General features: G+C 45.0%; 2 protein-coding genes across 2 annotated transcripts in view; both read right to left on the bottom strand.

Annotated features, from left to right (window-relative positions):
* Nucleotides 1-27826, bottom strand: part of LOC135904187 (uncharacterized) — a 99051-nt gene that overhangs the window by 39833 nt on the left and 31392 nt on the right. The window lies entirely within an intron of this gene.
* Nucleotides 52-27826, bottom strand: LOC135904188 (uncharacterized). Its single transcript, XM_065434819.2, has 6 exons — nt 27637-27826; nt 23950-24133; nt 22457-22655; nt 17039-17370; nt 8213-8564; nt 52-1681 (listed from the first exon to the last, which is right to left on the bottom strand). The coding sequence occupies exons 1-6, from the start codon at nt 27715-27717 to the stop codon at nt 1291-1293; spliced, it is 1539 nt and encodes a 512-aa protein (XP_065290891.1). The 5' UTR covers nt 27718-27826; the 3' UTR covers nt 52-1290.

Genomic DNA, 27826 nt, shown 5'->3' with positions numbered 1-27826 from the left:
CACAGTCACTTTCTCTGAAGCATGACGGACTTCAGAAAAGAAAACATCCCATTAGCTTTGAAAACCTGAAGGTCACGTACATTTTATTGTTTCACGAGATGAACAGAAATGAAGTGCACCGACATAAATAACAAGGCAAATGCAATGGGGCAAAAAGTATTTTCAACAATCGTCAATGTAATAAAAGCAGACAGACATAGTAAAGATTCCCAAAATACTACACAATTCCAAAGACTATACACACAAAAATGACATATAATGCGACTGAAGGTATCCTTGCAATAATATACCGCACCTGAAGCAAATGAATGCAATCAGGTTTGTCTTCTTCCACCTCTATGTGTGCAAATAGTTGGATTGGGGATGCATAAAATTGGAGGGCTTAAATATATATATATATATATATATATTCTAATTCATGTTCGTATAGCTGCTAGGGTTAAGCATCAGTCACGAAGCACATCATTGCGAAGTCAATTTAGCATATTGTAGTTATTTTTGCCTAATACCATTACCAGTAAAATTTTTTATAGTGCGCATTGTCCTGCGTGTAAATCGCTCGTTTTCTCTCTCAAACGCAAGATCAGTGACACTCGTAACAGCTTACGCTCTACATTATACGATCAAATGGTGGCCTCAATGAGGTGGAAATCGCAGCCATTCAAGTATTAGAATAGGTTTACTTTTTCATTGTCAGTAATGACAGGCTCGGTAATTTTCTCATGAAAGGACCTCAATTACTACACCAAAGAGGGTTCCGTGTTAGGTTGGATATTTTGCAGATCAGCTCCTAAAGCATTTTAAAAAATTCTGAAATTCATAGAGGCAATTTCGCTTTAAACAAGCCGCCACTGCATCAACGCCCCTGCGGAAGCACAATTACACATAGCCCGACGACATACTTTTAGAAGTGCTTTCATCTAGCATCCAATGACTACTATCTGTTGCGTTACGCCCACGATTGCTTCAGGTAAGCGGCGTAACTTATTTCGATCTCATTGTTAGCCCGGTCGGGAACAATAATGAATTTTAAAATCTGGATAGGCTCTCTACATTTTTCGCATGCCTCTAACGCAAGAGGAACGTAAGTTTGTCAATGTATAAAAATGCGCACTTGGAATAAACATAACGTTGCTGACGTATCTGCACTAAGGCACATTCTTAGATCAGCTGTCAGTGTCGTACAATGGCGAGAACGGCATCCGTTACCCTTGCCAGAAATTTCAGATTACCTTCCAAAACCTTTTGCAGTTCGCCTAAACCCTCTTCCCATTCTCAAATCTATTGACGCTAATCTCCTTCACGCATCCAAAATATGGAAAGCACATGAATAACACAAGTACCATGCATTGTAGGGTGCGCAACACTAACTATGTACGGCACCAAGTCACCTGTGGAACATGTCAGCTCGCGACGGGCGCTGAGTGTCGGTATTATGCTTGTCTCAACACCGGTCGTTGTGGTTACGCCATGATCGTTGGCACACCGGCAACGCAGGAAGTGGGCGTAGGTTGCGTCGACCTCGTACCTCCGTCTCCGAACGTCAGTGGAACATTGGAACGTCACGTTCAGCGAGATTTGTTGAGGCTCGGATGGTCCACTGCCAGTGTTGGGGAGGTATATTACGAGCTGGCGCAGAAAGGGCATCTCCCTGGTAGTGTCCAATATTCGTACGAGGTTTCTAAAATTGAGATAATACAAGCAATTTAGTTCCGCAGCTGATGTGACTGAAATGCAACTGGGAAAATGGTAGCCAGGAATTCTGCAGGCAATAATATAAATGGAATATTGTTTGCAACAGCGACACCCCTCTAAAACATTCACATTGAGCTTTGTTTTCTCGCAAGTACTGAAGTCCAACAAATTTCCTCATTCAGCCGCAGCAACTTAGCCGTGCTCTTATTAGGCAGCGAACATATCTCCTTGTACAAATCATTTGTTATAAAATGGTAAAATAAACGGATAAAAATTTTTATAGGGACAAAAAGCCATAACATTGTGACGAGCGCTCACAACCATTTATGTATGATGCCACGTGCAACTTTTTTTATGGATAGCGACTCGATTTTTGTGTGTATGTTGCTTTGGAAGTCTTCCCAAGTGGGTCTGTTTGTTTAATTCGAAAGCCCACAGAACACATGAAACGAATAATGGAGACAATGTTGTAATTACTAGTGAACAAATATGGCGATGCTCCGTATTGCCACTAGATGGGGACATATCGTGCTACCAAGCGGCTCCGCCGCGAATGCCTCACGAGTTTGTTGGCGTGGCCACCCAGATTAGGTCGGTGGCATGTCGGTGATTACGCGCCACGTACCTGGAGGCGCGTTCGTCTCTGACGCTTCTCTTTCAGGAAGCATTCGGACGCCCACTATGGGCCTGTTCGATGTCGGTGGCAGCCTCTCAAAGCGTACATTCCACCTTCCACTTAAGTCACTGCAAAATTTATCGCCAATATGATCGGCACACTAAATACCTTTCCCCGGTAGTTCCCGACATCTTTTGGCCGACATCTTCGAGGAAGAAGGCATTTACTCGGAGTTTTTTTTATACAAAATGGCGTTACAAAGGTTGTGCCACGATGCTGCAAATTTTGTTGTTTTCGGAGATTTGTGCGAACTAATATTTCCATATCTTGTTAGCCTTGTCACAAATGAAACTGAATTTCGAAATGTGGACAATGTCCCGACATTTCGCCGTACCTGTAGTGCTACATATATGGTATTGTCCAGTACATAAAACATGCCCATTTTCAATACAATACCGTCCCGAATGCGTATGTTTTCAGGCAATTTCTTAGAGCAACAGTGGGCCTAATATGTACGCAATATTTATTTTTCCTGCATGCTGCTCGCGCTCTTGCTTTCCATGTGCAGTCAGTAAAAGAGCAAATAATTTGCAAATGTCAAGTATAATAGTTATACTATTCCCAAAAAATGCATGTTGAAATCTAAAGCGATGATGAAAATGTGGTAGAATAATAAAGACTATAAATGCTTTTCCACGAAAAAACTGAAAAACATCAAACACATACACATTCCTGAAAACTCATTACTGATACCAAAGTATCTGTCTGCCCTACCACCTCCATTAGGTATTCTGGACGCATGGCAATGACCACGACTACATCACTACTTATCTGAAGATAAAAGATGTGATGAAGTTTAACGAAAACTTTTTCGCCCAATTGACTCACCTGAACTTTAGAACACGTATGAAGTAAGCATGTAAAGTCATCCAGCTTGGAACTTGGACAATAAGATCAGACGGACTATTCAAAATTGTCGAGGAAATTTCAGCTATTACCTTAACATGCAGAGTACGATGAGCAACTACAGCGACTGCAATCATACACCTTCGGGAGGCTGAACGCACTCAGAAGAGGACTCAGCGACTTGTTGACATATTCCACGCCGGTCACCGGAAGTTATTATGGGTATTCCCGGATCCCCCTAAGCGGCTTTCGGAAGTCTCGATCAGTGTCCGAGATATCGGACGCCTCCTCAGCAGTACAGTGTCACCCTTTCAGGACACTTGCTATTCATCAGCTATGCCACTAAATGGACACTGATGAAGATTTCTGGGCAAGGCTACAAGGCAGAGAATTTTGCTCTGCTGCATTTTTTCCACTTGCTACACTTTGTTCGCAAACGGAACAAATAAAAATAATCCTGTGTATGAGAGACTTGGCGGTTTCACTAGCTGTGTACTAACGCACGTCATGTCTGGGATTTGATGGAGTCACATATTTTGCACTTGGTAATCTGGGCTCAAATTCTCGAGATAGCAGTCTCAATGTTTACAAGAAAACATGGCAAGAAGAGTCAGGTCCTCAAAATGGAAGCAAAGCCGCCATGCTCTATATTAAACGCCTGGCAAGTCTCCATTTGGTTCCACACTATACAGAACAGCTGCACTTGCCAGCTACGTTGGGAAAGTTACGAAGAGGAGGGCAATGAAGCACCTTCAGCGGTGCCGTAAGAGCATCAAGGTCTCCCCTTGAAATATGCCTCTCTTCCAACGTGGTCGATTAAGACAGATTGTGATTAATCTTGTGACGTTTAAGGAGTATCTGGCGTTGCAAATACGACTAACCGCGGGGCTATTTCTAGACCTCTGGGAGCATACGATAACGTGAATCATGAGGACACACCGGACGCCTTCGACACTCTAGGGATCGGTGGTCACGCTTAGAATTCAATATGCACAGTTACGTTTGAAAGTTATTTGTGGTGTCTGAAATGGAGGAGCACTAACAGCGTCGCTGCTTAAGCTTTCGTTCTACCGTGAAGCGTTACTAGAAAATTCAGCTCAGCATTGCGCTGCCTCTCATTGCCTGCAACCACTTGCGAAAGCACTGAGCTGCGTAACCTCTTCGCGCCCCATGCGCGTAGGGCGGAGTCGTGACGTCGCAGGCGACTAAAAGCTAGAACATCGGGCGCGGCGGGCCATCTCTCACCTCCTCTACTGCGTGCGTACGTGCTGCTGCTATGAAGAAACTCCCAACACCCGAAGAAGCGGCTTACAACGAAGAGCACCGTACTACCAAGCGAATATCGATGCGTCGCCGCCGACCTGTGCCGGAACTCCCGCCAAAACTGCTGCTGTGAAGAGGGTACGCCGAGTCGAGGATTGCGAGTTTCAGTCCGGGGAACGCGAGAGTTGGCGCTTGAACGGTCGACGTAGCACAGAAAGCGATCCCGGCTTGCGAATACTCAAAAACGTCCAGGGTTAAGCCCGCTGAAGCACGGGGGGTGGGAACGGCCAGCGCAAATCTCTGGGCATAGAGTCGCCGAGTCGAGGATCCCGTTTCGGGCCAGAAACTATGAACGCTGCCGACTGAACGCTGGGCGTCACCGGCAGTCGGTTCAGGGCCTGCGCGTCACCGAGAATTTCTAACGCCAAGCTCGCAAATCCATGGGAGGTGCGAGCAGCGGCTTCCAGCGCGAATCCTTCAGCATAGAGTTTAGGCACAGCTGCCGCGTATGTGACCGGCTCTGGTTCGATGTGAATCTCGCCTCGGTTAGCTCGGTGGAGAACTGTGAACAGAATAGCTCTGCCTTGCAAGTGCTTCGCGAAGCCTTCTGTGGCGCCACCGACCATGACGACAACCACCACGACGGTTGGGCGTTGAATACGAGGACAGGATCAAAGATGATGACTGGTACTGAAGCACTGCAGATAATAAATTATCATGCATGTACTGTGGTTTGTATGCGTGTGACGTCCTGGGGCTTGTGTGGCTTACTGGCTTCGCCATGTATCACCTCACAAAAACTTCCCAAAACTGAGCAAATCGTGGCGACACTTAGTATGAGCATAAGTAGGCCATGCATAACATCGCAAAACGTAGCGAAACCTGGCAACACTTAGCATGAAACTACATGAGACATGTCTAACCTCCCAAAACTTAGGAAAAATTAACAACACTCATTGGAACCGGAACTAGCTCCGTTGTGACCCAGCCTTGCACCATTAGCGAAAAATGCCCATTTTCTTTTATATCGCACTTTTGATGTTCCGCCAAACGTGGTGCTAACCCCTACACATTCAAATACGTTCCAACAGATCGTTGGGACTCAATCTTGAGAAACATAGGACTAGCTTGTATAATGAGGCAACTACAGAGGACCTTTAGGTGTAACACACCAATATATTCGGGTGAGTGTACGAAAGGCCATGACGAAGGTTTCCATGTAACTACAAAAACAATGCATACTGCTCGGCCAGAAAAGTGCTCCGTGGTTGCCTTCACGCACAAAACCTATGGCAGAGCAAGCCGTTCATATCAACAGGCAAACAATCCAAAACAAAAGTACAATCAATTTTGGGGGATCATCATCGATAGGGACATATATCTGGCCCCTACGAATCATATGCTAAAAAGAGCCTCACAAGAATTGTTCACCTAACCACACTTCATCGGCAGAAATCGTGGGACTCGTTATTGCAATCCATGCTGCTACTGTACCACAATTTTCCGGATCGTTTTACGGCATAGCACACTTGAGCACGAAAACTCCCACGCAAGCAACATTCACAACACTTCAAAGCCTCCAACCTAAAGCATTCCGGACCTAACTTGAACGTTCCATGCATACATCTATAGCGGCTACCACAGCCACCATCCATGTTCACCTGATCACGACACACTTTATTTGGTGTGCTCAGGAAACACATAACATACGCAATTGATACGCAACTACCTACAATGAGGACGTCTACAACGCACGCAATAATATTTACACTGCACACCAGCTCTCTCATTAGCTTTTGCACACATTAGAAAACCACCGTCAAATTTTGATACATACACCAAACCTAAGTACACCTCAGTCTTCCTGAATTGAAAAGCAAAGCTGTGGTGGCGTCAAGAGTGTTAGGAGAAGTTACAGAACAATATTTATACGAAGGCACTACGCCCCGCTCCGCGTTCATACTAACGGTACTCTCAAATCTACATGCTCGACACGAGCAGTTCACATGCCAGAAAAGCTTGTTTAAATCTAGACAAAGACACCTTGTCTGGCGAATTATAGGGAGCACAGCGTCCGGCGCTTCGGCTGGCACCCGAGTTGACTGTTGAAATAGAAATTATATGGACATTTTAAGCGCACTTTCGCCTTCGTTGTCGCCGTAATGTACAGTATGAAGGCCGTAACACCTGGATGCGGGCTGTACGCTTTAGTTGCAAGTAAAACAATGCGAGGTTGATCCATGGATGGTGGCTTCCACCTCGAGCAAGACAAATTAGGAAGGGGGTGCGTTCTGCTCCGGTGGCCAGAAACTAGTACAGAATCTAGCTGCGCGGAGGACTGGTAGCTTTGTGTGCGCTGTGCTGGTGCCGCTTAGTTCGTTATGTAGCAAGATGCAGCAACAACGCCGACTCGGTCGCTCCTGCTGCTGCTGTCCCCCACGCCACCCTTTCGACAGCGATTGTCCGCGATCATCGAGGGAAATCTGTTTCTGCTTCCCTTTGTGTGCGTCCCACCATACTTGCCAGTTAGTCAGTAAGCAAGTGTTTAGGAGTTTACACAGCCGATAAAACTACTTACCTTACCTTGTATAGCTCTCAGGTAACTCGATAAAGTAAACGAACCTTGGCATTCCGGAAGAAACGGCAAGATTTTTCTGAAGAAACCCCCTCAACGCTGGAGTATTTCTTGGGATTTGGAGGCAGCCTTTTGTTTTCATGAATCTCCATTGCCCGTGCTCTCAAACAAGTGCCAGATATACTAAAGTGACACCCTCAAGCAGCCAACCAAGGACAGGGCATAATTTTGTCAGTGAATGCCGGTACACTACGCTGATGGCGAAAATCATTGCGCTAACTAATCTGCCATGTTTCCCTAAGGCAGAGGAAGGTCTGCTTCAACTCCACTTTCAAGAGGTGGCGCAGCAGCTACACTTCGTTGTTGCATTTATGTGAATGATTTCCACAAAGAGACGCGTGCATTTCCCGGCTGCTGACTTGAAGATAAGCTTGCAACCTGCACTAACAATGTGCAAAGAAACTGGTAGCAACCGTAGAATCATAAGGCATTTACCAAGTCAAACTCGTTAATATTAGCATGGGCTCATGGTTATACCTGTGGCAGACTTAGAACTTTGAAGGTCGTATAGTACATAGGTTTATTTGTGCACGTTATAGTACACAGAAGCGAGCGATGTGTACCATGTTAGGGATACTGCACAGACGGCTACTATAAGATGAAAATACTTCGACAGTGGTGAGAATGAACGTGCGCAATGAAGACGACAGCGCTAGTTCAGGTCCTGAGGTCTGCAGACCTGTGAGATATGCTTTCATGGTAACATGTCCCACTTCAATTTTCGGCGCCAACTATAGATTCTGTACTCGTTCCTTGACGCTCGTCGAGTCATCCTTGTATTCATCTTTTCTAGCGTTTTTACAAATAGCAAAATCTTAGTTCATATGTATATAAATATTTTCCCATTTCTTCCTACAAGGCATTGAACCCAGCTTTTTTGGTTGCCTCCTCAGCCTTTGAGTGTGCGTGTCTTACTCTCTGTGACAGAAAAAAATGCCACTATAATTTCAAAGTAGGTAGTGTGGTAGCGGAGTTAGCAGAAACATGGGAAACTACCAACAATTCGCAGTAAACGTTTCTCCGGTAAATTCAGCATCCAATATCTTGTCGAAAGCATGGATATTTGGGGCCCTACTTTCCAAGAAAGAAAAGCGTACCTGTTGTTATTGTCCAATTCGAGACGATCATCCCTCTGGAGCAATCGACGGAACAGCTCCTGTCCTCGGACGTCATGATTTAACAGAACCATGTCTTGAAAGCATATACCAGCCTCTTCGGCCATTCCTAGTCGACGTAGATTACGCAAATACGGTAACACGAAGTCTGTGCACGGGTCGCGAAATGCAGAGACTTCAACGTAGATCACTGCGGTACCGTCTCGCAATCGGAAGCCCCGGTAGAAGTTTCTGGGTGACGTGGACACTGCCGTGATGAGCAGGGTCAAGCGGTGAATACAAACGTGAACAGTCAGCAGTGCCCTCGTGAACGTTTCCCATTCGGCAAGATGATCTGCGAATAACAATGGCATGAAACTATTTCATTTCTCGAAAGTGTAATTGTTTCGAATGTACGCATGTAATGGAAAACTCGCGTAAAAACAAAAAAGAACGGTTATGAATGCTTGCGGCCAATCAAAAATCTTCTCGTAGAATGCCCTGCGCAAATCATGACATTTAATCAAAGACAACCGCAGCCTACACTGCGTCTGCCGGTCTCATCATGGTTATCGTTCAGGAAAAAAATGTTTTTTTTTTGCGATATAAACACTAAAGTTACTTACAAGCTGTTCGCTATACTAAACAAAATGCATCTTCGGCTTGCTTGATATCGTACCTTCTTTCCCAGTATTCGCAATATGTATGTTTCAACTTGACCAACTCACCCTTGATGCCGGTTTCATCACGTGTTCTCCAAGGTTCAGCACTGGGTCCTCAGTTATTCCTGCTTTATAATAAAGGTCTGCCCCTACAAACCTCAGTTAAAATACGCCTTTTTACTGGTGATTACGTACGATATCATACAAAATTTCATCCTGTTGCCCTAATTATATTGCTGAATTCTGCAACAGGTCCTAAATATGGCAAATGAATATCAACCTTTGCAAAACTGTCAACATATACTTTACACGACGCTCATCCCATTCCTTCTTTGCCTATGCATTTAACAATATTACGTTCAATAGAGCCTTTGAATTTAAATATTTATGCATCTTACTAACACACGATTTCTTATGGTCGAAGCACATTGATGTCCCCTGTAGCAAGGGCCTTAAAAGACTAGAATACTTAAATCGCACGCTTTAGTCTTCCTCCTCAAGAAACTAAGCTTCTTACATATAAAACATCATTTGTCCTGTCTTCGTATATGGCTGCGTTGCATGGAACCTATAGAAACACTGACGTCAAAAAACTAGAATCAGTGCAAAAAAGGCAGTGCGTTTTTTTGTAGGAGATATGACAAGGAATTTACGCCATCTAACTCTCTTCCCCTACTTGGTCTCGCTCCTCTTGCAGAGCATCGCAAACTTGAATGCCTAAAGTTCCTTCACGCGTTAATCAATCCTCCTCGCCTCTCCTCTTTAGATAACTGCTTTACTTTTTCCAAACTCTCACGTACGAGTCACCATGCTCTAAATAGCTCATCCTTTTTTGCCCGCACTGATTCCTTTAAACACAGTTTTTGCCATCAACAATTGAAGTATGGAATTCATTACCGGTTAACATCCGTTCACTACCACTGAAACATTCACGCAAGCTTGTTTATAAATGTTGTATGTTTGTTGTTCATCCCATTCCTGCAATAGACTCATTGAGGCTGAAGTATGTATAAATAAAATAAAAATAGATTAAACGGTTATTGAACAAATTCAACGATATCGAAGCCTAATAATACTGCGATTAAAATCACCAAACAGGTTCTTTGTTCCTCCTGCGTCATGGGCAATATGCCGTTATTATGCTGTCGATAACACTCGGGGCGAATGGGACTCACAGGGTGAACAAAAGTAACTTTACTCATTTTCTAAAATTACAATGATAATGAAAGCTCAAACGTAAGCTATGCGGTCAAGGTATAAGCGCGAGCGTTGCCGTCTTGCATGAGTAGTGCATACAGAATGAAAATTCGCTCTCGGATATCTCGGAACAGGGGCATATTAGAAGAACTGCAATAAGTATGGTTGTGCGTAAATAAAACTGCCCCGTAGTCTGTAATACAAACATGTCCTCTTGCTGCAATAACTAAAAAGTTTAATGCTTCATTTTAGTTATTCAGGTGTTTGGCGACCCTCTCAATTTGGGTCATCATGGCCCCATAACTTATTTGCAGGCTTAGGAAGATTTTACCTACTCCTCAGCTCCAAACTTTAAAAAGATATGTTAAACTCAATTTTGACCATCTGACACAAAAGTGGCAGTGGTGGCCTCACCTTTCTTGCGTAGAGTGAGAATGCATGCCTATTCTTGACGAGGGAAGTGCCATTGAAAGAGCACAATATACCATAACACATCATTTCTCGCCGTTCATGTTCGAAATTAAGCAGACCAGTGTGAGAGAGCCACATTTGAGATGATTCCAGGACCTAGATGACTTGCGCAAGAACTCAAGATAGGTAAAGTTAGTGAAACATCAAAGTCTCCCGAAGTTAGCAGTTACAAGATAGTGCCCCGTGTTGTCGTTTAATGTTTGCGCTCGTCTTTTTAGCAATATTCTGGATCGAAGTTTCCATCCACGTTTGCTATTTATTTCAAACTGTTCTCATGCTAGACTTTACTTTTATGCTACTAAATGTTGTTCAAAGGCAGGCGTTGCTTTTCTAATGTTTATATTTCCTTTGGTACATTCAGCTATCCTGACGAAACGTATTGATTATATCTTTATTTTTGAAGATCCATTTAAGCTGTCCTTCAATAAATTATATGCAGTTAAGATTTTACTGCATATTTTCGGTCAGTTTTTGCGTCCACTCAACCAACTCGCTTAAGTAATCGTACCTTCTTGTGTGCAAAACATGCTACTGTCACTTACAAACGCTTTTTTCATTTTGAGCTTATGGAATGCGACAATATTTTATTGGGTAGTATTCGTTACCTTTCTTCAGAAAAAATTTGGAGACCTTTAGTGTTGCTCAGCATGGCTAAATTATGTTACTCTCGAAGTTTCTGCAAATGTTTGCATAAATATTTATCTCTTCTTAAGATCCGATAAGATGTAAATGCTCTTTCGTGAAACACCAGCTACTACGCTATGGATGCATAGTTTTCCCGCAAGCAGCCAACACCGGGCGGCCACTAGAAATAATTTGGTAGAGAGACCGGCAGTGATTCTGAGGATCAAAGCGCAAGAAAAATTTTTGAAATGCTGAATCTCGCTGTTTAACCCCCACCATGATGATGGTGACCAGAATACTCAATGGAAGCTTCGTGCACATGACTGGACCTAAATAAGTCACCAACATTCCCATTTCATGACAAGAGAAGAAAGCGAATGAATGACTTGACCCCTTGCCAGGGGCTTGAAATTCCGATTGTGACGTTCGAGATCCTGTCATGGGCTCTGTTTGTCTGTCGCTTGTAGGCAGGTTCTCCTCTGTTGTCTTGTTATTAGTTCGAGTATCATAACAATGTTGTAGTCGAGCAAGAGTCAGGCAGACAAATCCATACATGAAGTATGAAGGTGCCGTAAAAAGGTTATTGGTCAAAATATGTGTAAACCGGGTGCGTTGGTATTCAATACTCATGAAAATAGGCCAAAAGAACAAAATTAATAATGAAAACCAGGCCTTCATCCAGCCCTGATTTTTTCATTCTTTGTTGCATCGGCCTGTTTTCAGAACACTAATTCATCATCTGCCTATTCCTTAATTTTAGGTACTACGTGGCACCGTTTGTCAGAATAATATTCCACAGTCAGCGCCAGGCTCATGACTGCTACTGGCTCAAGCTCCTCTCACAAGAACTAGTACCCATAGACGGATACCCAGGAGTGTAAACGTGTGAACAGCTCTCACCCTAGCTCAATTATTAGAGCAAAACATGCGTTGTGAAGAGTGAGTGCTAAAGCGAATTCACCGAAAACGAGACATGTTAGCGTGCCCGAATACCGAGTAGAATATTGGCAATTAACCGTTACATTCATCAAGTTCATCAAAATATAATTGTAGAACGCAGAAATATTACGGTTGCGTTCTCAAGCCAAAATAGATTGACAAGTCTTGGCGGGAAGAGCAGAGCAGGCTCACGATCACTTTCTTTTTGATGCTGTCCCATTTACTGTCATGATGATGATGATGAAAAACGTTTATTTGCTCTATTTTACAGTGATTATTGCGGCATCAGATGGAGTCTTCGATCTTCTCTCCAGGGTCGGTTCACCTATTCCAGGGCTCCGCTGAGGGTAGCTGCCCTGCGTGCACGCCTTACTAGTCCTTGTTGGACTTTCAGGATGTCACTGGATAGCATCCTCTCCCACTGTTCCGCACTCGGGTTTTTTATTATGGCTAGCCCTTCTGTTTTCTGGCAAGCCCATGTGGTATGGTATAGGGTTGGTTTGTCTCCACACCATGGGCACTTGCTCTCGTACTGCGTGGGGTAGATCTTGCTTAGCATGTTTAGGCACGGGAATGTTCCCGTTTGTAGCTGTCGCCATGCTACGGCGTCTTCTCTATTTAGTTGTTTGTGAGGGGGCGGGTATTTTCGTCTGATGCCTCTGTAGTAGTTTAGTATCTCTGAATAGCTTTGGGCTACCGGCTCGGGTTCCTCAGCGGGGTCGGGAATGTTGGATGCTCGGTTTGTTGCATGCCCTCGAGCTATCCAATCGGCTTCCTGATTTCTCGTAATGTCGGTATGTCCCGGCACCCAAACTATCCTGTGTTTGGCCTGGTTGTTGACGGTTTTGCCACTTCAGCGGAGGATGCGGAGCGCGCTGTGGCTAATTCTGCCGTTTAGGTAGTGGCGGCATGCTGCTTGTGAATCTGTGAGTATGGTTAAGGACCTGTTGGATCGGTAGCCCTCCGCTGCCGCTAGAGCCACGGCTGCCTCTTCGGCCTCAACTACCGTACAGTTCCGAATTGATGCGCTGGTGATTTCTTTTAGGTCCGAGTTGATCACCGTTGCGACTTTGCTTTTCTTGTGGTTTTTGTCCTGAGTGTAGGTAGCGGCGTCTACGTACATTGTGTCATGTCTAGTTGCCAGTGTTCTTTGTACATACTCTGCTCTTGCTTGTCTTCGTGCCATGTGTAGGGTCGGGTCCATATTGCTGGGTATCGGTGCTACTTTGATGGTGTTTCTGTATTCGTCCGGTATCGTCTCCGTGCTTTGTGTCTCCTTTATGGTAGCTTCACCGCCGTATCTGCTCAGGAGTCTTCTGCCCGTTGCCGATAGCCTTAGTCTTTGCATTTGCGCGATTATCTGCGCTTTTTGGAGCTCCTCGAAACTTGTGTAGCCCCAGGGCCATGCGTTTGTCGGTCGATGTTGACTGTGGTAGGTGGAGTGCCGTCTTGAGGGCTTTCCTCAGGATTGCGTCCGCTTGTTGCATTTCGTGCTTCGTACAGTGGTAGTACGGGAGGCTGTACGTCACTCTACTGACCACCAGGCTTCTGACCAGTTTGAGTGTGTCTGCTTCCTTCATGCCGTGTCTTTTCCGCGAGACCCGCGTTATCATGTGGGCCACTTGGTTGGCTGCAGTTTTAAGTAGTGTTAGGGTGTGGGTACATCGTTGGTTCGATTGTATCCACATTCCTAATATCCTGATGAGCGTCTTCTCCGGGATTGGCCGTCCCTCGAGGTGGATGTTCAACTTCATGTTTACTTCCTCTGGGACGGTGCGATTCTTCTTGCCTCGCCATACTCTTAGGAGCTCGGACTTCTCCGTTGAGCAGGCTAGACCTCTTGCCTTGACATATTTCTCTACGCATGTCGCAGCTTCTTGTAATCTTTCTTCCTTTTCCCTGAGTGAGCCTTTGGTGACCCATACAGTGATATCGTCGGCGTACATGGCGTGGCGTACGCCGTCGATTTGGTCTAGTTATTGGGCCAGTCCAATCATAGCAACATTGAACAGGATGGGTGAGATGACCGATCCCTGCGGTGTGCCTTTGTTTGGGGTGTTGAACTTTTCGGATCTCAGCTCGCCCAGGCCGATTGTTGCTGTTCTGTTGGACAAAAATGCCTTGACGTAGCTGTGTATTTTCATGCCGCAATTTAGGTTGTCTAGTCCTGTCAGGATGGCTTCATGGCTTACGTTGTCAAAGGCGCCTTTGACGCCCAGTGCCATGATGATGTGCTCTCCGTTGAGCGGGATATTGCTCAGTACCTCTTCTCTGATTTGCAGCAGTACATCTTGGGTCGAGAGCCTGGCTCTGAAACCAAACATGCTGTGGGGGTACAGCTCGTTTTCTTCCATATAATTTTGTAGCCTCCTCGTAACCACTCTCTCATAGATCTTGCCTAGGCATGATGTAAGAGAGATTGGTCTGAGGTTTTCCACTTGAAGTTTCTTGCCTGGTTTCGGGATCATGATGATTTCCGCGTGTTTCCATTCTTCTGGTACTGTTCCCGCTTGCCAGTGTCCATTGAGGTATTCGGTTAGCTTTTCGACTAGCTCGTCTCCGAGGTTGCGAATGAGCACGTTTTTGATCTTGTCCGCACCTGCGGCTGTGTTCTTTGTTGCGCTTCTTATCGCCGCGTACACCTCTTCCCGGGTGATGGGTCTATCCAGCCTTCCATTTTCTTCTCCTTTGTAGCGCTCTGTGTAGGCTGCTGGGTCGCTGTCGCCGTAGCACGTTTTGCGTACTTTGTCCAATAGTTCCGAATCTGTTCCCTCGTACTGGTGCACCAGTCGGTACATGACTTTGTTGTTTTCGGTCTTTGATTTTGCCGGATCTAGGAGTGCCTTCAGTACACGCCATGTTTTTGTAGTGCTCAAGGTTCCGTTTAGAGAGTCACTAAATTGTTGCCAATTTTGCTTCGCTAGCTGCGCCGCGTATTCTTCTGCTCTTTTCGTGATTTCCGCGATCTTTAGCTTGAGCTTTCTGTTGTATTTCTGTCTTTTCCACCTTTTTGTGAGCCCCCTTCTGGCTTCCCATAGTCTGAGAAGTCTAGAGTCCACGTCCGGCGTCGGCGGCGTACGCTCAATTACTGTGCTCGGGCGGCTCTAACGGCTTGCCACGGCGAGCCATTTCACGGACGAGTTCACGCCGCCGCTCGTCGGAGGCTGCCAGTTACTTGTAGGAACACACGGTGCGTGGCCGTCCCATCTCTTTTCCGAGTATGAACTGAACCCAAACGAAGCCAGCGTAGCTCTCGAGCAATACTTTCATCCCATTTCCCTCCCCAGCGGAAGCGAAATGGCTCTGATTGGTTGCGCACGTGATGTGAGCACGCCTACGCACCTGGAATCCTTGCCACGAGAAGAAAAAGGGGTTAACCGAGGGCCCGATACAATACAAGAAGCCAACAAACAAAGACACCAAGGGCAACTCAAGGAAAATTACTTGTACCTAATTTTATTAAATAATTTCATTACTTTTATACTATTTCTATTAGTAAGTACAAGTACTTTCCCCCTGTCTTCTCCTTGCTATCTTTGCTTGTTGGCTACTTATGCTATTGAATCCTTGATAATAATTCACGCTCCAGCGCCGGCGCAGCTGTCAACTCATCAAACCACCATTTACCGCAACTGCTCTCCTTTGTTTTTTTTTCGCGTGACCAGCAAGACAATGCCACCAAAATTGTTCAGCCAATACAAGCATACAAACTTCGTTTCAAAAAGGAGCGTTCGCATGGTTTTCGTGCACTTCACTGGAAAACACGCGACTGCCGACCTCTCTCACAATAGTGTGTTTCTGGATAAAAGCGTGAGCAAATTGGGCAAGCTAATCATATAAGCAGAACACAACCATCCGCGGAAAAACATGTATCAGCAGATCATCCATCTTATTTTGAAAAATATTCTAGGAATATCTGCGCATGAGATAAATGTTATTCATGAGCAAGGTGCCCTACACATTTCGATATTGTGTAGGTACATGTTCTATTACGCATCCATTGGGTGAGGGTATATGCAGGTTGTGATTCCGCAAATCAAGATTTCATTGATAGTTTGCATGATGTGCGCCTTTGTGCTTGGTGTCGCTCTTTTATCAAGTATCGGGTGCGCTATGCTTCATACATTTGTGAGAAGTGACCATTACGTTTGCTTGGTACTGCGAGCACGAGTGCAGCTCTATCAGAAGGTGTTCTGTAACGCGATATCTGTGACTGAACGGCAGATTCGTCAGCTAGAATAATCGCACTAGGCGAATAGTTCTTGCTGGAAAAGGAAGCACTTTATAAATTACTAAAGAAAATAATTAGAATATGTGTGTGTTATTTAATTTGAGCTGGTATTTGAATAAGTTGCATTGCCCTCATTTCATAACGTGATTTGCGCATTACTGAAATACTATTGGGTGTTTGAGGAACTTATGTGACATATACTGGAAGATTTATTTATTCAGTTTACCCTACAGGCTAAGAGGAGCATTGTGTAGGGGGGGGAGGTTACCAAATTATGACATTGTACTGTAGGTAGATGTATTTTATTGAATTTTGTCATATCTTTTGCATCTTTGGATGATAATACGCGCACACTCCAAATATATTGGTGTGTTATATACATAGATCATTTTTTAATGTGTGCCTGCTGTTTAGTATGCAGAAATAGGCAATGTGCAGCTACCAAATGATGTGGTGTCGGAAAAGTGCTCAAAATATGTTCGCATGCATATCCATGGCTTGCCATTATTATAGAACTAGGAACGTAGAATTAGGCGCGAATCCTGCGCAATGGCAGTTTAGTTTCCTATATAGCTTATGCTAATGAAACAAAAAAAAAAAAACGCGCACACAGCATCATGTACAGCAATCGAACTTTGTAAAATAGTTTAACATTGCTAAATTTCTGGTAGATTGTTGCAATTGGTTGGTTTTTCCGCTGCTTACGTGTTTCTTCCGGCACTCCGGCATCGTCATTGGCAAGTATTAGCGTAAATCGGCAGGGCCCTTGTTCCAAAATTTCGAGGTCTGGAAGAACGCGCACCCTTATGCTTGCTTCGTTTTGCTGGCCGAGCCTCATCCTTCGTGTATGTGCGCCAACCAAGCGCTCCAAACTTGGGCCTGCGACGCGCCTTCGTGCGTTTGCAGTGGCGTCCGAGGCGTCATCCTCGGTCGCCTGCTGCGGAGAAAGCGCACCGTCATCCAGTGCTTCGGAGGCGCCGCTTACGTTTCTCTCCCGTGAACTGTCTGGGCCCTCGAGAGGAAACCTATACGCTGATCTGGAGCAACAAAAGGAAATTGGTGAATGAAGTGTGGCAGGCAAGACGTTGCTTCAAGCATATGCAGTAGCAAAAAGCAGAGCCTTCGACTTTAGTTTATGTTATTCTGCAGAAACGGCTATGAAACTGAAAGTTGGAAGCCACCTATTGGTGAATTATTCATCGCCCAGCAGTCAGTTTGGCTGAGAGGCGATGTATTGACTGAAGCAGTGCTTACCACTGCAGGTTCTTTGAGCAGCCCCTAAATGGTAAAAGCACGCTTTCGTACTCTCCACTCCTGAAGCCAGCCGCTAAAGGCTCATTCACAATACGCCAACGCGACACGGATTTCGGACAGCTGACGGTCGGCGAAAACGTTTTTTTCCTTCCTGTCGGCGCCTCTCTCACAATGTACTGACGCCGAGCTATCAGCCAACCGTCGGCAGGTGGTCGGTGTCGGTACAGTGACAGAGGCTCCAACGCGAAGGAAAAGTGCCGTTGGCGAAAGTTGGCAGGCAGCAATGGGTCTCGTGTTGACCTAGTGTAAAGGAGCCTTAAGCATCGCTAGGCGAGTACACAAAGCGTATAGGAAACGCAGAATTTTTAGGCTTGCATGGTGTAACCACGCATTATCTGGCATATAGCCATCGTGGCTGCCCGACGATCATCAGTGGCTTCATTTGCGCACCTCACAAGTACTTTAAAAAAATTACTGGTACCTTATTTATGCATAGCAACACCTTTATTTCACGAGCCGACCCACGTATCGCACCATCTGTCCGCAACAGTATCTAGTGGACGCTGGATGTAAAATAAAGGAATAGCCGTTATGAATAAATACGGCGACATTATGTGAACAAATGACTTCACAATAAAAACTTACTGGCCTTCCACTCTGTGAAGAATGATCGCCAGCGAGCTGTTTATGGAGGGTCCTCAATGGCGAAGTGCACCTCTGCCATGGGTCGGCCCAGCATTGTACAATCTGAGGCATCGGTGCACGAATGACGAGTGCTTAACGCCTGCTTTCTCTCCGTCACGGGTCGGCTCGATATTGCACTATAGTCACGTGCACTTATCTTTATCGGGCGACCACGTTTGGCCGTCTAACAAATGTTATCGCGCAGCGCAGGACGCGCCTGCATGTGAAAGAAGTTTCTGGAATGTTATCGATGGTTCCGTACACTGTCTTTCACCGCAACTTGTGTAATCTGATTGCAGATATGCGTGACGCGAATAGTGTAGAACTTTGTGGAAGACACGCGGGTCCTATCGGTTAATCTGGAACATTCGACGACTGATCTATAAAAGCCGACGCGCTTAAACGCGCTGGTCAGATTTTCGACGATCGCCGACCGTGTTCGCCGCTATCGTTGTACTATAACCTGTTGTGTAAAGCCTGTTATTGTGGGCACAGGTTCGCCCAATAAAACGCTCGTTTCGTTAATCACAGTATTGCTACTGTGTTCTTGAACGTCACCACCACGTGGCACTATCTTCCAGATTGGTCGAGGAATGGGCAGTGCTTCACGCGGGCTTCGCATCCACCGTGGGGCTGCCCGGCATCGAACTACCACCAGGATTCGCCTATATATGGTGAGTACTTAACGCCTGCTGCATCTCCGCCACAGGTCGCTCCGGCATTTAAGTATCTTCGGGATCGGTCCACGTTTGGGTAGTTCTGTTTCTCCACTCGGAGACAAACTTGGGTAACTATCCCTAAACAGCATCATTGTAATTCGCTGTGAAATGTGTTACTTCCTTGTGTGCCCTAATTAATAATAAATAAATTATTTAATGAATAATAAACAGTAAATAAATAATTATGGTGAAGGACGTGGCTGCACTAGCACATGCGCGTTTGCGTGCTAGCGTCGAGTTGCACCAACGAGGCAGCTGTGGAAGACGACGACGATGCCGGAGCCATTCGTGATGGTAGTTTTGTGTTAACACGCGGATACGATCCTAGAGGAAGTAGCCTCAACAGCTTCGGTGTTACAGGTTGTGCACTCGCAACGTAAGTGGTCACTCAAAAATTTTCCTTGCGATGAATTCTGTCAGAATTTTATTACCAACACAAAAAAAATGTCACCGTGCATGGACGGCGGCAGCCCTCTGAAAGAAATAGTCGTTGCGCTAATTCCTATCCGGTGGCGTCGTTCTCATTGTAAGTGGGAGCGATATTGTCCAGCAACCAGTGCTACGAACACAGGAATATTTCCCTGCATCTAGAGATATGTAGCCCGGTTTAGGTAAACGGGCCAGTTCTCGTAAATAAAAGAAAATTTTGCGGTAAGGAGAAACCAATGCTTCGATGCCGTGACGACTGATATGTAGAACTGCTACCACGAAGGCGTGTTTGCATTCCTGTGGCAAAAAGTAGTGCCCACGTTAACATGCTAAGTATGACTAATGGTCGTCTTGCTGTGTAGTAAGGACATTTTGCTAAGTAAACAACAAGGTAAGGGTGCCTTATGATCATTAATGAACTATTGCTGTTGCCATTATGCTTTTGATATCTGTGAACTGCGAAGCAAATATTGACGTGTAACTGGCCAAAATAAACTTATGCTGCACACAAAAAGAAACATAAAACAACATCGTGGCGTAAGCAGACAAGCACCCAGCACCAAGCATGATAACACGGTCCCTGCGCTGAGAATCAGTACGTATATTAAAATTTAACACGACGTGGCAAAGGACACAGCAACCTCGGCAGAAATAGCAGATTTGACGTGCTAGGGCGAGTTTTCACTTGCAGGAAAGTTAATGAAAATGGTCACGTATTTTCGCACTGTAAACGTCATGTACTATATGGGACCTTAAACACGTAGTGGTGGGTGTGCTCGACCGTTACCCAGCAAATGAGAAAACTCATTGCACATGCTTCCCAATTTAACAAAGGTGCCGTAAAGTTGCACACTACGTGGTCATGCGTATTCCGTTATGAAAGGCTGGACACCCATTTTCTGTCCCATTTCAGAAAAGGTTCCATGTTATCCTTCTTTTGTATAGAAAACAATGAATAAGCATGCGAACGTACTCTAGTGTGACTATGAGGGCTTCAAGTGAAAGTATGTTGTCAGCCTGACAACCTCCAATGCAACGTCATTTCAGTTTGAGTGAAGTCTCTTTTTATTTGAATACTGGATATCTAATATCAAAATGAATTTTACCAAGGTATTTGCCATCTGCTTGCATGACAAAACGTATTTTTACATAATGCATGTTGAAAACTGAACTACCATATCTCGCAAAAATGTTGGGGAATCAGGTAAATTTTTAAAATAGAGGGAAGCAAGCTTCGGAGTTTGGCAGTACTGCCATCACAAAATAGGCCCAGCAGGGCTCTTAGGCCTCTTGTCATCGAGATGCCTTTTAGCACCTATTGCGATTTAAGTGAGCTAAGTCAGGCGAATAGCACCGCAAGGTTCAAGCAGCTACAACCGTTAAACGATGTAAATTTTGTTCACATATACAATGCTGCTATTCCTGCACGATGCAGATACAAATATTTTATTTCACTGTCTTTTTTCATGCATAGATCTCGCGGAAAGTTTACCGAAACATGCAAAACAATGGACAGGGTAATAAAATCACAAAAAAGGTATACAAGTCGTGGTGGGAGGTTAAAGTAAGAAAATCTAGACGACTGAGCTTAACAGGTAATGTTGATGGTGTCACTCGTATTTCGACATGGTTTTTGCTTAAGTGAGCGAGAATCTTAAGATGTGTCACTCATTCAGTCTACATTTTAAGTGCTTGAATAAGATAATAGATTTCTGCAGTCGTCATTACGGTGCTTTTCATGAAATCGCGCGGGATTTAATTCTGTCACAATATCATGCGCTGCAACAGAAAAAGATGCTTTAACTTTAACAGGACCTGTCCACTATATCTATTGTTTGCGAATTGAAATTTCTACCATGCATACTTACATGGCTTTCGTTCAGAACAGTGTCGGCAGGTGGACCTGACGTAGGCTGACGAAGTGCGCAAAGCTGAGAGGGTACACCATATAGGGTGCGAGCGCCCAACTCAGCAACTGTTATTTCACTACTTTCATTGAACATGAGGACAGGTGAGAACGGCTGTGATGACCCTGCAGTGAAAAGACGCTAACCTTCTGCTAACCCTAGTGCTCCCGGTGGAGCAGCCTGCGGCTGTCCATGTCTGTTGATGAGGAGGTTCAATAACAGCCGGAAAGTGCAAGGTGTATAGTTTGAGGTGGTCTGTCACTGAATTCTTCGCGTTCAGTCAGTTCTGTATGACTGTGTACTTTGACTACTTGGTGTATGCCTTGCACATTCGGCGTAAATCTGTGAAGTGGAAACTTTTCGTCCTATACTTCCTGCATTCTTATGGAAATTAACTGAAATTTGAAATGAACTGAACAACTTAGCAAGTGAAGCAAAGATAACAGGGTTTTTTAAAATTATGCTAAAGTTAACATTTTTTATGCGTAGACCTTTGCTTGACAGACAGCTGTTATGATGAGTAATTACGAGCGTCAACGCCAACTTTGGGAACATTGAAGAGGCGTGTTCAGTTGGCCAGCAGATTATTCATATGTCTTTTTGTACGCTTATATTTTTGGTCTTTCTGGTTTCTCGATGATTGATGAATTTCTTTTGACAGTGTTATTCCGGTACAACGGAATAACAAACACTACTGCTGATGTTTTCATGTCAAGGTGCTATTATTGACTAACATTATCAGTACGACCCTCAATGGCTAAAACGCATTGCACATTCCCCATGCAATAAATAAAAAAGACAAACAAGAGCTCTTCGGGGTGAAAGAGCAAGCACTGTTGCCAATACGGCATCCTGAAGATTTCCGGATCAGAGTGTGCAACCATTCCCGTTCAAAATAAGATATGCACGATCACTATCGATTTCTCGTTAGTCATTCACAGCTCTAAAATTTCAACACCAAGGGCATTTTTAGGATCTCAGAAATGCTTCTAAATGACGCAATAAGATTTGGTCCACATTTAAAGGTTTGGTAAGACGAGGTCGGAATTTAGGCTTGTTTTAACGTCAGCTATTCCTGTGCCCTGCAAAGTTCTCTAAAGATCCATTATATTGCGCTAGAATCTACGTACCGCACTTGCTGTAGGGCCGGCAATATGCTTGACGTGTGGACAGCCGCACTTGCAGCCGCGTTAGCTGCTGGAAGATCGGTGCTGTCCTCATACGACGGCTGCGTTACTTGAGAAGCTGGGCTGGAAGGAGACTCGACGGCATCCGACAAAGTAGGCAGCGGTTCTGGCGCAGCATGTTCATTTGACGCTACACCCAATCCTGCAACAGGAGGGAGCGCGTCAGAAATAGCATATTTGGTATCTTTCTTGAGAAACAAACTTTTCAAAAATCATTGTCAGGTATATTTATGTAAGCGAACAGCCGAACCCTTTAAATTTGTTCTAATTTTTATAGGAAAGACAGGCCTTAAATATTGCTAGCGATATCTAAGAAATGTGTTGTTCTATTACCTTATTAAGTAGACAGCAAAATATGTTAACGACGACATCTGGAGCAGTAACATAGGCATAGGCAAATGGGTTTTTGTTAGATGTTTGCTCAATGCAGCGGCGACAGCATCGTTGGTGAAGGCACCGGCATACTCCTCGCCCGCAAAAGCAAGAGGAGCAGACGCTGCTTTGAAGAGGAAAGCTGTCCATCGAACCAATCAGATGTACGCACCCTCTCGGACGACCACAAGTGCGTCCCAAAATCTACAATAGTGGACAGCCGGCGACGAACACGCCCCGAAACTCGGTTGCGCTATCGCGAACGCCATTTCAAACAGCGCATACCTTTCAGCCGCGAGAGTACGACAACCACAAAAACGCACAAAAGGAGTAAAAAAACTATTTGAAAAGATGACGCCTATTTGAGATCTCTGCGGACCGTATCACTGGAAAAAGGAAACGTCTACATATCTACAAAACTAAAAATTAACCTCCTGCTATCACTTGCCCTTTACACAATTCAGTGGCCAAGCCACAGGGCACTCGTCTACAGCTTGAAGATATTTCGAACAGAAAACATGCCAATCTAATGTTCGGCAATGGGGAATAATGTTCTCACCTGTCCTAATCTACGCGGTGTTTTTTTTACGTGTGAAATAATCCTTATTGACATGTGAAAGGTTTCTATTAGCTTCTCTATACATAGACAGCATAGAAATTGCTAATTGATCTTTTTTGTCTGGAGACCAACAATGCCATCGTCATGGGTGATTTTTCCATGTACACCGGGTCTTGAGGCCATCAGACACCTTCGGTTTCACAGCTCTCAAGCCAGGAAGGCAAACATTCGGGGCCCTGATAATTTAATTATGGGCGTTTCACCTGACACCCACAATATAAATGAGAGGCAAGCCATAGTGGGAGGTCGAGGAGTAATAATTATGGCACAATGGGGCTCTTTACTGTTCACATTATTTTATCGATATGCTTCCGTCATCGCAGGGATAGAATCCCCGGCCTCGGGCTAAGCGGAGCAATGCCATAGCCACTCTGCTTCAGTATTGGGTGGCTTTTTTTCCTGTCTTGTCATCACTGAGAGGAGTGACCGTGTAAATACTACTTACTTTGTTCATGCACGTTCTCATTAATTCCCCTGGCAGCATCGCTAGTCTGCTCTTGATTTCCCGATGAGGAACTATTAAGGGGACTCCTCAGAGGCCCTTCTTGGTGGAGATTCCGTAGCAACCGCTCACTGTCGGGTTGCGTAGGCGAATCAAGTTGCTGTGAAATTTCGCTTCTTTCACCATCCTGCGAGAAGCCAAATGAATGAATGAATGTTTGATGCTTAATGGCGCAAGGGCCAGGTATGGCCAAAGAGAGCCATGAACGTGGTAATCAGTTCGCAGTATAGTTATGTGTCCTATGATGTCGATGTGACGTGGCTGTAAAGGGGCCCTAGTAATAGTCGTTCTAAGGTGCATAAAATCTATTTATAATGACACTCGATCTTAAATCACGAGATTCGACAAGAGCAATGCCAACGTCGTTAATTTTGTATGCATGCGAAAGTGGACTCTTGTTTTTTGTTATGGTCATTTAGGGATATTTAGGCTCATTTTCCAGGTCTGGCGCGAGTTAGAAATTGATGTTAGAGAATTGATTAAGAGTAATTGATCTTTAGTTTGAATGGCATGGTGAACAACGCAGTCATCCGCGAAAAAATCGGCATTGTACAACAGTGTCAAGTGAGAGATAATTCAGATAAACAAGAAAAAGTAATGGTCCAAGGACGGACCCTTGAGGTACGCCTGAAAGGACTGGAAGCATTGGTGATTTAGTGTCACCTATTTGAACATATTGTTTGCGTTGCGTTACGTAAGAGTCAATCCACCTCAGAATACGCTCATTTCTAAAGAGGTGCTTTAGTTTTAATATCTTTTGGAATGCGACACGCGGTCAAAGGCTTTTTCAAAAACTAGAAAGATTATGTTGACCTGGCGACTATTATCGATAACTGCAAACAATTCATTAGTAATGTGGAGTAACTGTGTCACTGTTGAAAAGCCACGCCTGAATCCGTGCTGACTGCTCATGAAAAAATTGTTGCCTTCTAGGAAGCTGCTTAAACATGGAGCTAATGCCACTGTGGCATACAATGCAAATTAGGTGGACGCTCCCTTAACGAGAACTGTTCAAGATATGCGACGCGTCATATCTGTTATGCGTGATAATTAGGCGTGCGGGGACTATGCTGATGTAACACACGGTATTTAGATATACGGGAGGAGTACGAGGTGAAAGTTGCACATTTTTTACGGTGCCGAATGAATACATGCCACACCACGTGGACTGCCACATAATGCTGCGGTTATCTTTTGCTGGTCCCGTTCAGAGCGGCTCCACTTGGTTTCTTCGAGCGATTCCCGCGGTGGCTTAACCATCGCGATTAAATTCCAGGGTTTTACGTCCCAAAATCACTATCCGATTATGAGGCTCGCCGTAGTGGGGGACTCCGGAATAATTTGCACCATCTGATGTTCTTGAACGAGCAGTTAAATCTATGTACACGGTTGTTTTCGCATTTCGCCCCCATTGAAAGGCGGTTTCCGTTGCCGCGATAAAGCCAACACGATAATGTCATCACAAACAGTGAAGGGGGGAGGGGGTAGCTCAGCGCGCATGCGTAATTATTGCTTCAGTAGCACATACTCTCAAGTTGCGTCCCGTTTAGTCACTTTCGTACTCCCTTGTCTGCTGCTTACCAAGGGGTCTGATACTGCTTGTGATGCCACTTTAACTACAGGCTTAGGGATTCCTACGTAGGCTTAGGGCATCCTTTCTATGCATTACGTATAATGTGTTACGCCGGTGCCGAAAATTTCAGCGACCAGTGGGTCGCCTGTCACTTAATTCCTGACGACAGCTATTAATGACGCACACGATGCGCTTATACTGTGCATTTTGACCCCGTATTCAGAAAGCAGTTTTGTGGCTCCACATGGAATTTATCGCCTGACTGCTCGTATTATGCTACAATCTTAAAACAAGAGCCCTTCTTCCACATTGTAACAGTACATGAGCTTCCAGTTATTTCCCTTTGCGCTCTGTCGGTTAAACATTACCGCCCGCCATCGGTTCCGATTGTGGCGTTTCATTCGCCATGCGAATCACATGGTTCTTCACAGGTGTTCGATTCTTCAACGGTACAACATTAACGCACGAGGGTTGACTGGCCGGCTGGGAGGCGATTTCTAACGGCGCAAAGTGACGAGGTCGACAAGTTCTTGCAGATCTCATGAATTCGTAGCATTGGAAGCCGCTGACAGGTCGGTCAGTTGACCCTCGCACGGTATGCTAAAGAATCGGTCAACTGTACGTCATTTTACAGCAAAGACGTACATGGCTACGTTCTGGAACAAAGTTACGTGCGTCTATGGGGCCGCGTAGATATAGAATTTGTCGGCATACATGAGAAAATCCCGAAGATAGTGCAATACCAGGCCGACCTACGGCGGAGGTGAAGCCTATAAAAACACATATATTAAGCTCACAAGAACAGATAATAAACTTACCCTCGCCGGCCATGTCTACGTTTGCACCGCCCTGAATTTTTCGGCGTTCGAAGCGCTTGCGGTGGCTCTTTCTTTCCGCTCTCGCGTGGTATCAGTCCTGTGAGCATGCTGCACGTCAGGAGCGCGAAGCAGGAAGAAATGCGAACCGTCCATGCGGCGCCAATACCGCCAACTAGGAACGTTTCACCGAAGCAACGGCCCGGTTCAGAGGGAGTTTCTGAGGAACCAATTTGGTGCGCCTTGTCTTATGTGTGGCCGCGGAATTCGGTGAGATACGGGTCTGTTCTACAAGCCAGGTTTCGTTAGTAAAAGGCGTCGTTCCGCGTTTTGCAACAATGCATGAGTATGTATGCTCCCCGGTGCTTCATAACCTTCCGAGGCTGAACATCTTGAAGAAACGACGAGTCGCCCCTCACCTTTCATTTATGTGCATATGGCGTTTGACGCACGGCAATGGACAGGTAATCATTAAGAAGCCTACATACACAGTTTCGCTGCTCCATTAACTTCACTGAGTGGAATGATGCTTAATTTTTCAAAGCGATTCGAGAAAGGTGCGAATAATCGAGTAATCAAGGGCAATTCGAGTAAGACCAAGTCCGCCTTTAGCCCGCAACAGGCTATTCCGTCTGGAAGCGTCTTTGAGAATGCGCATTATTTATAGCGGAGCCAACAAGAACTTCGCAACCGCGTTTCGATGGGTGTGAAATACGAAAATACCATTGTGCTTAGATATAGGTGCACGTTAAAGAGGCGCAGATGGTTCTAATTTCTGTACTACCCGACGATGGCGTGGATGAATATCACATTGTGGTTTTGCCACGCAAAACCCCAGAATTTATATATTTCAAAATTATCGAGAATTTCAATCACAGCTTACAAATAGAGCGGCCCTAGTGCTTGGGCATTTCTGCCTGAAGGGAAGTATTCTACACTGGAAAAAGATGTAAGATTGTGAAAGCACCACCCAGAATTTTCACAAACAAGCTGCAACTTTCATAGAAACGCTACGATATATTGCATGCTTCAGGTCTCCGGCGCTGCAGTTACAGGGAAGCTTTCTTCGTTAATAGTAGCCAAACGATAAGCAATAATCAAGGATCCTTGAACATACGAAATCATGTATGCCACGAAGGCCAGCACAAGATTGCTAGGCTACCGACCCCTAAATGTTGTCCTTACGAGAAAACTAATCAACGTCGCCTAGAAAGCTACATGTAACCAAGTACCGACACTTGCCTGCGTCCCTGGCAATGAATTGGCTTGTATGGGTGCATCATCTTCGACGACTGCGTCTACTTGATCACCATCGCCTTGCATATTGCTCCGTCGTTCCCACGGTAGATTTGTGGTTCCGTGCGTTCCAGTGGATCCTTGTTGCAACCTTACCCTTCGCTGCGCGGTCGGTTCTAGATATGGCTCTAGAACG

The sequence above is a fragment of the Dermacentor albipictus genome, chromosome 10 (genome assembly GCF_038994185.2).
Source record: "Dermacentor albipictus isolate Rhodes 1998 colony chromosome 10, USDA_Dalb.pri_finalv2, whole genome shotgun sequence".
Classification (NCBI taxonomy): Eukaryota; Metazoa; Arthropoda; class Arachnida; order Ixodida; family Ixodidae; genus Dermacentor; species Dermacentor albipictus.
Note: the sequence above shows the minus strand (reverse complement) of the source record. Positions and strands in the feature narration are given on the sequence as shown.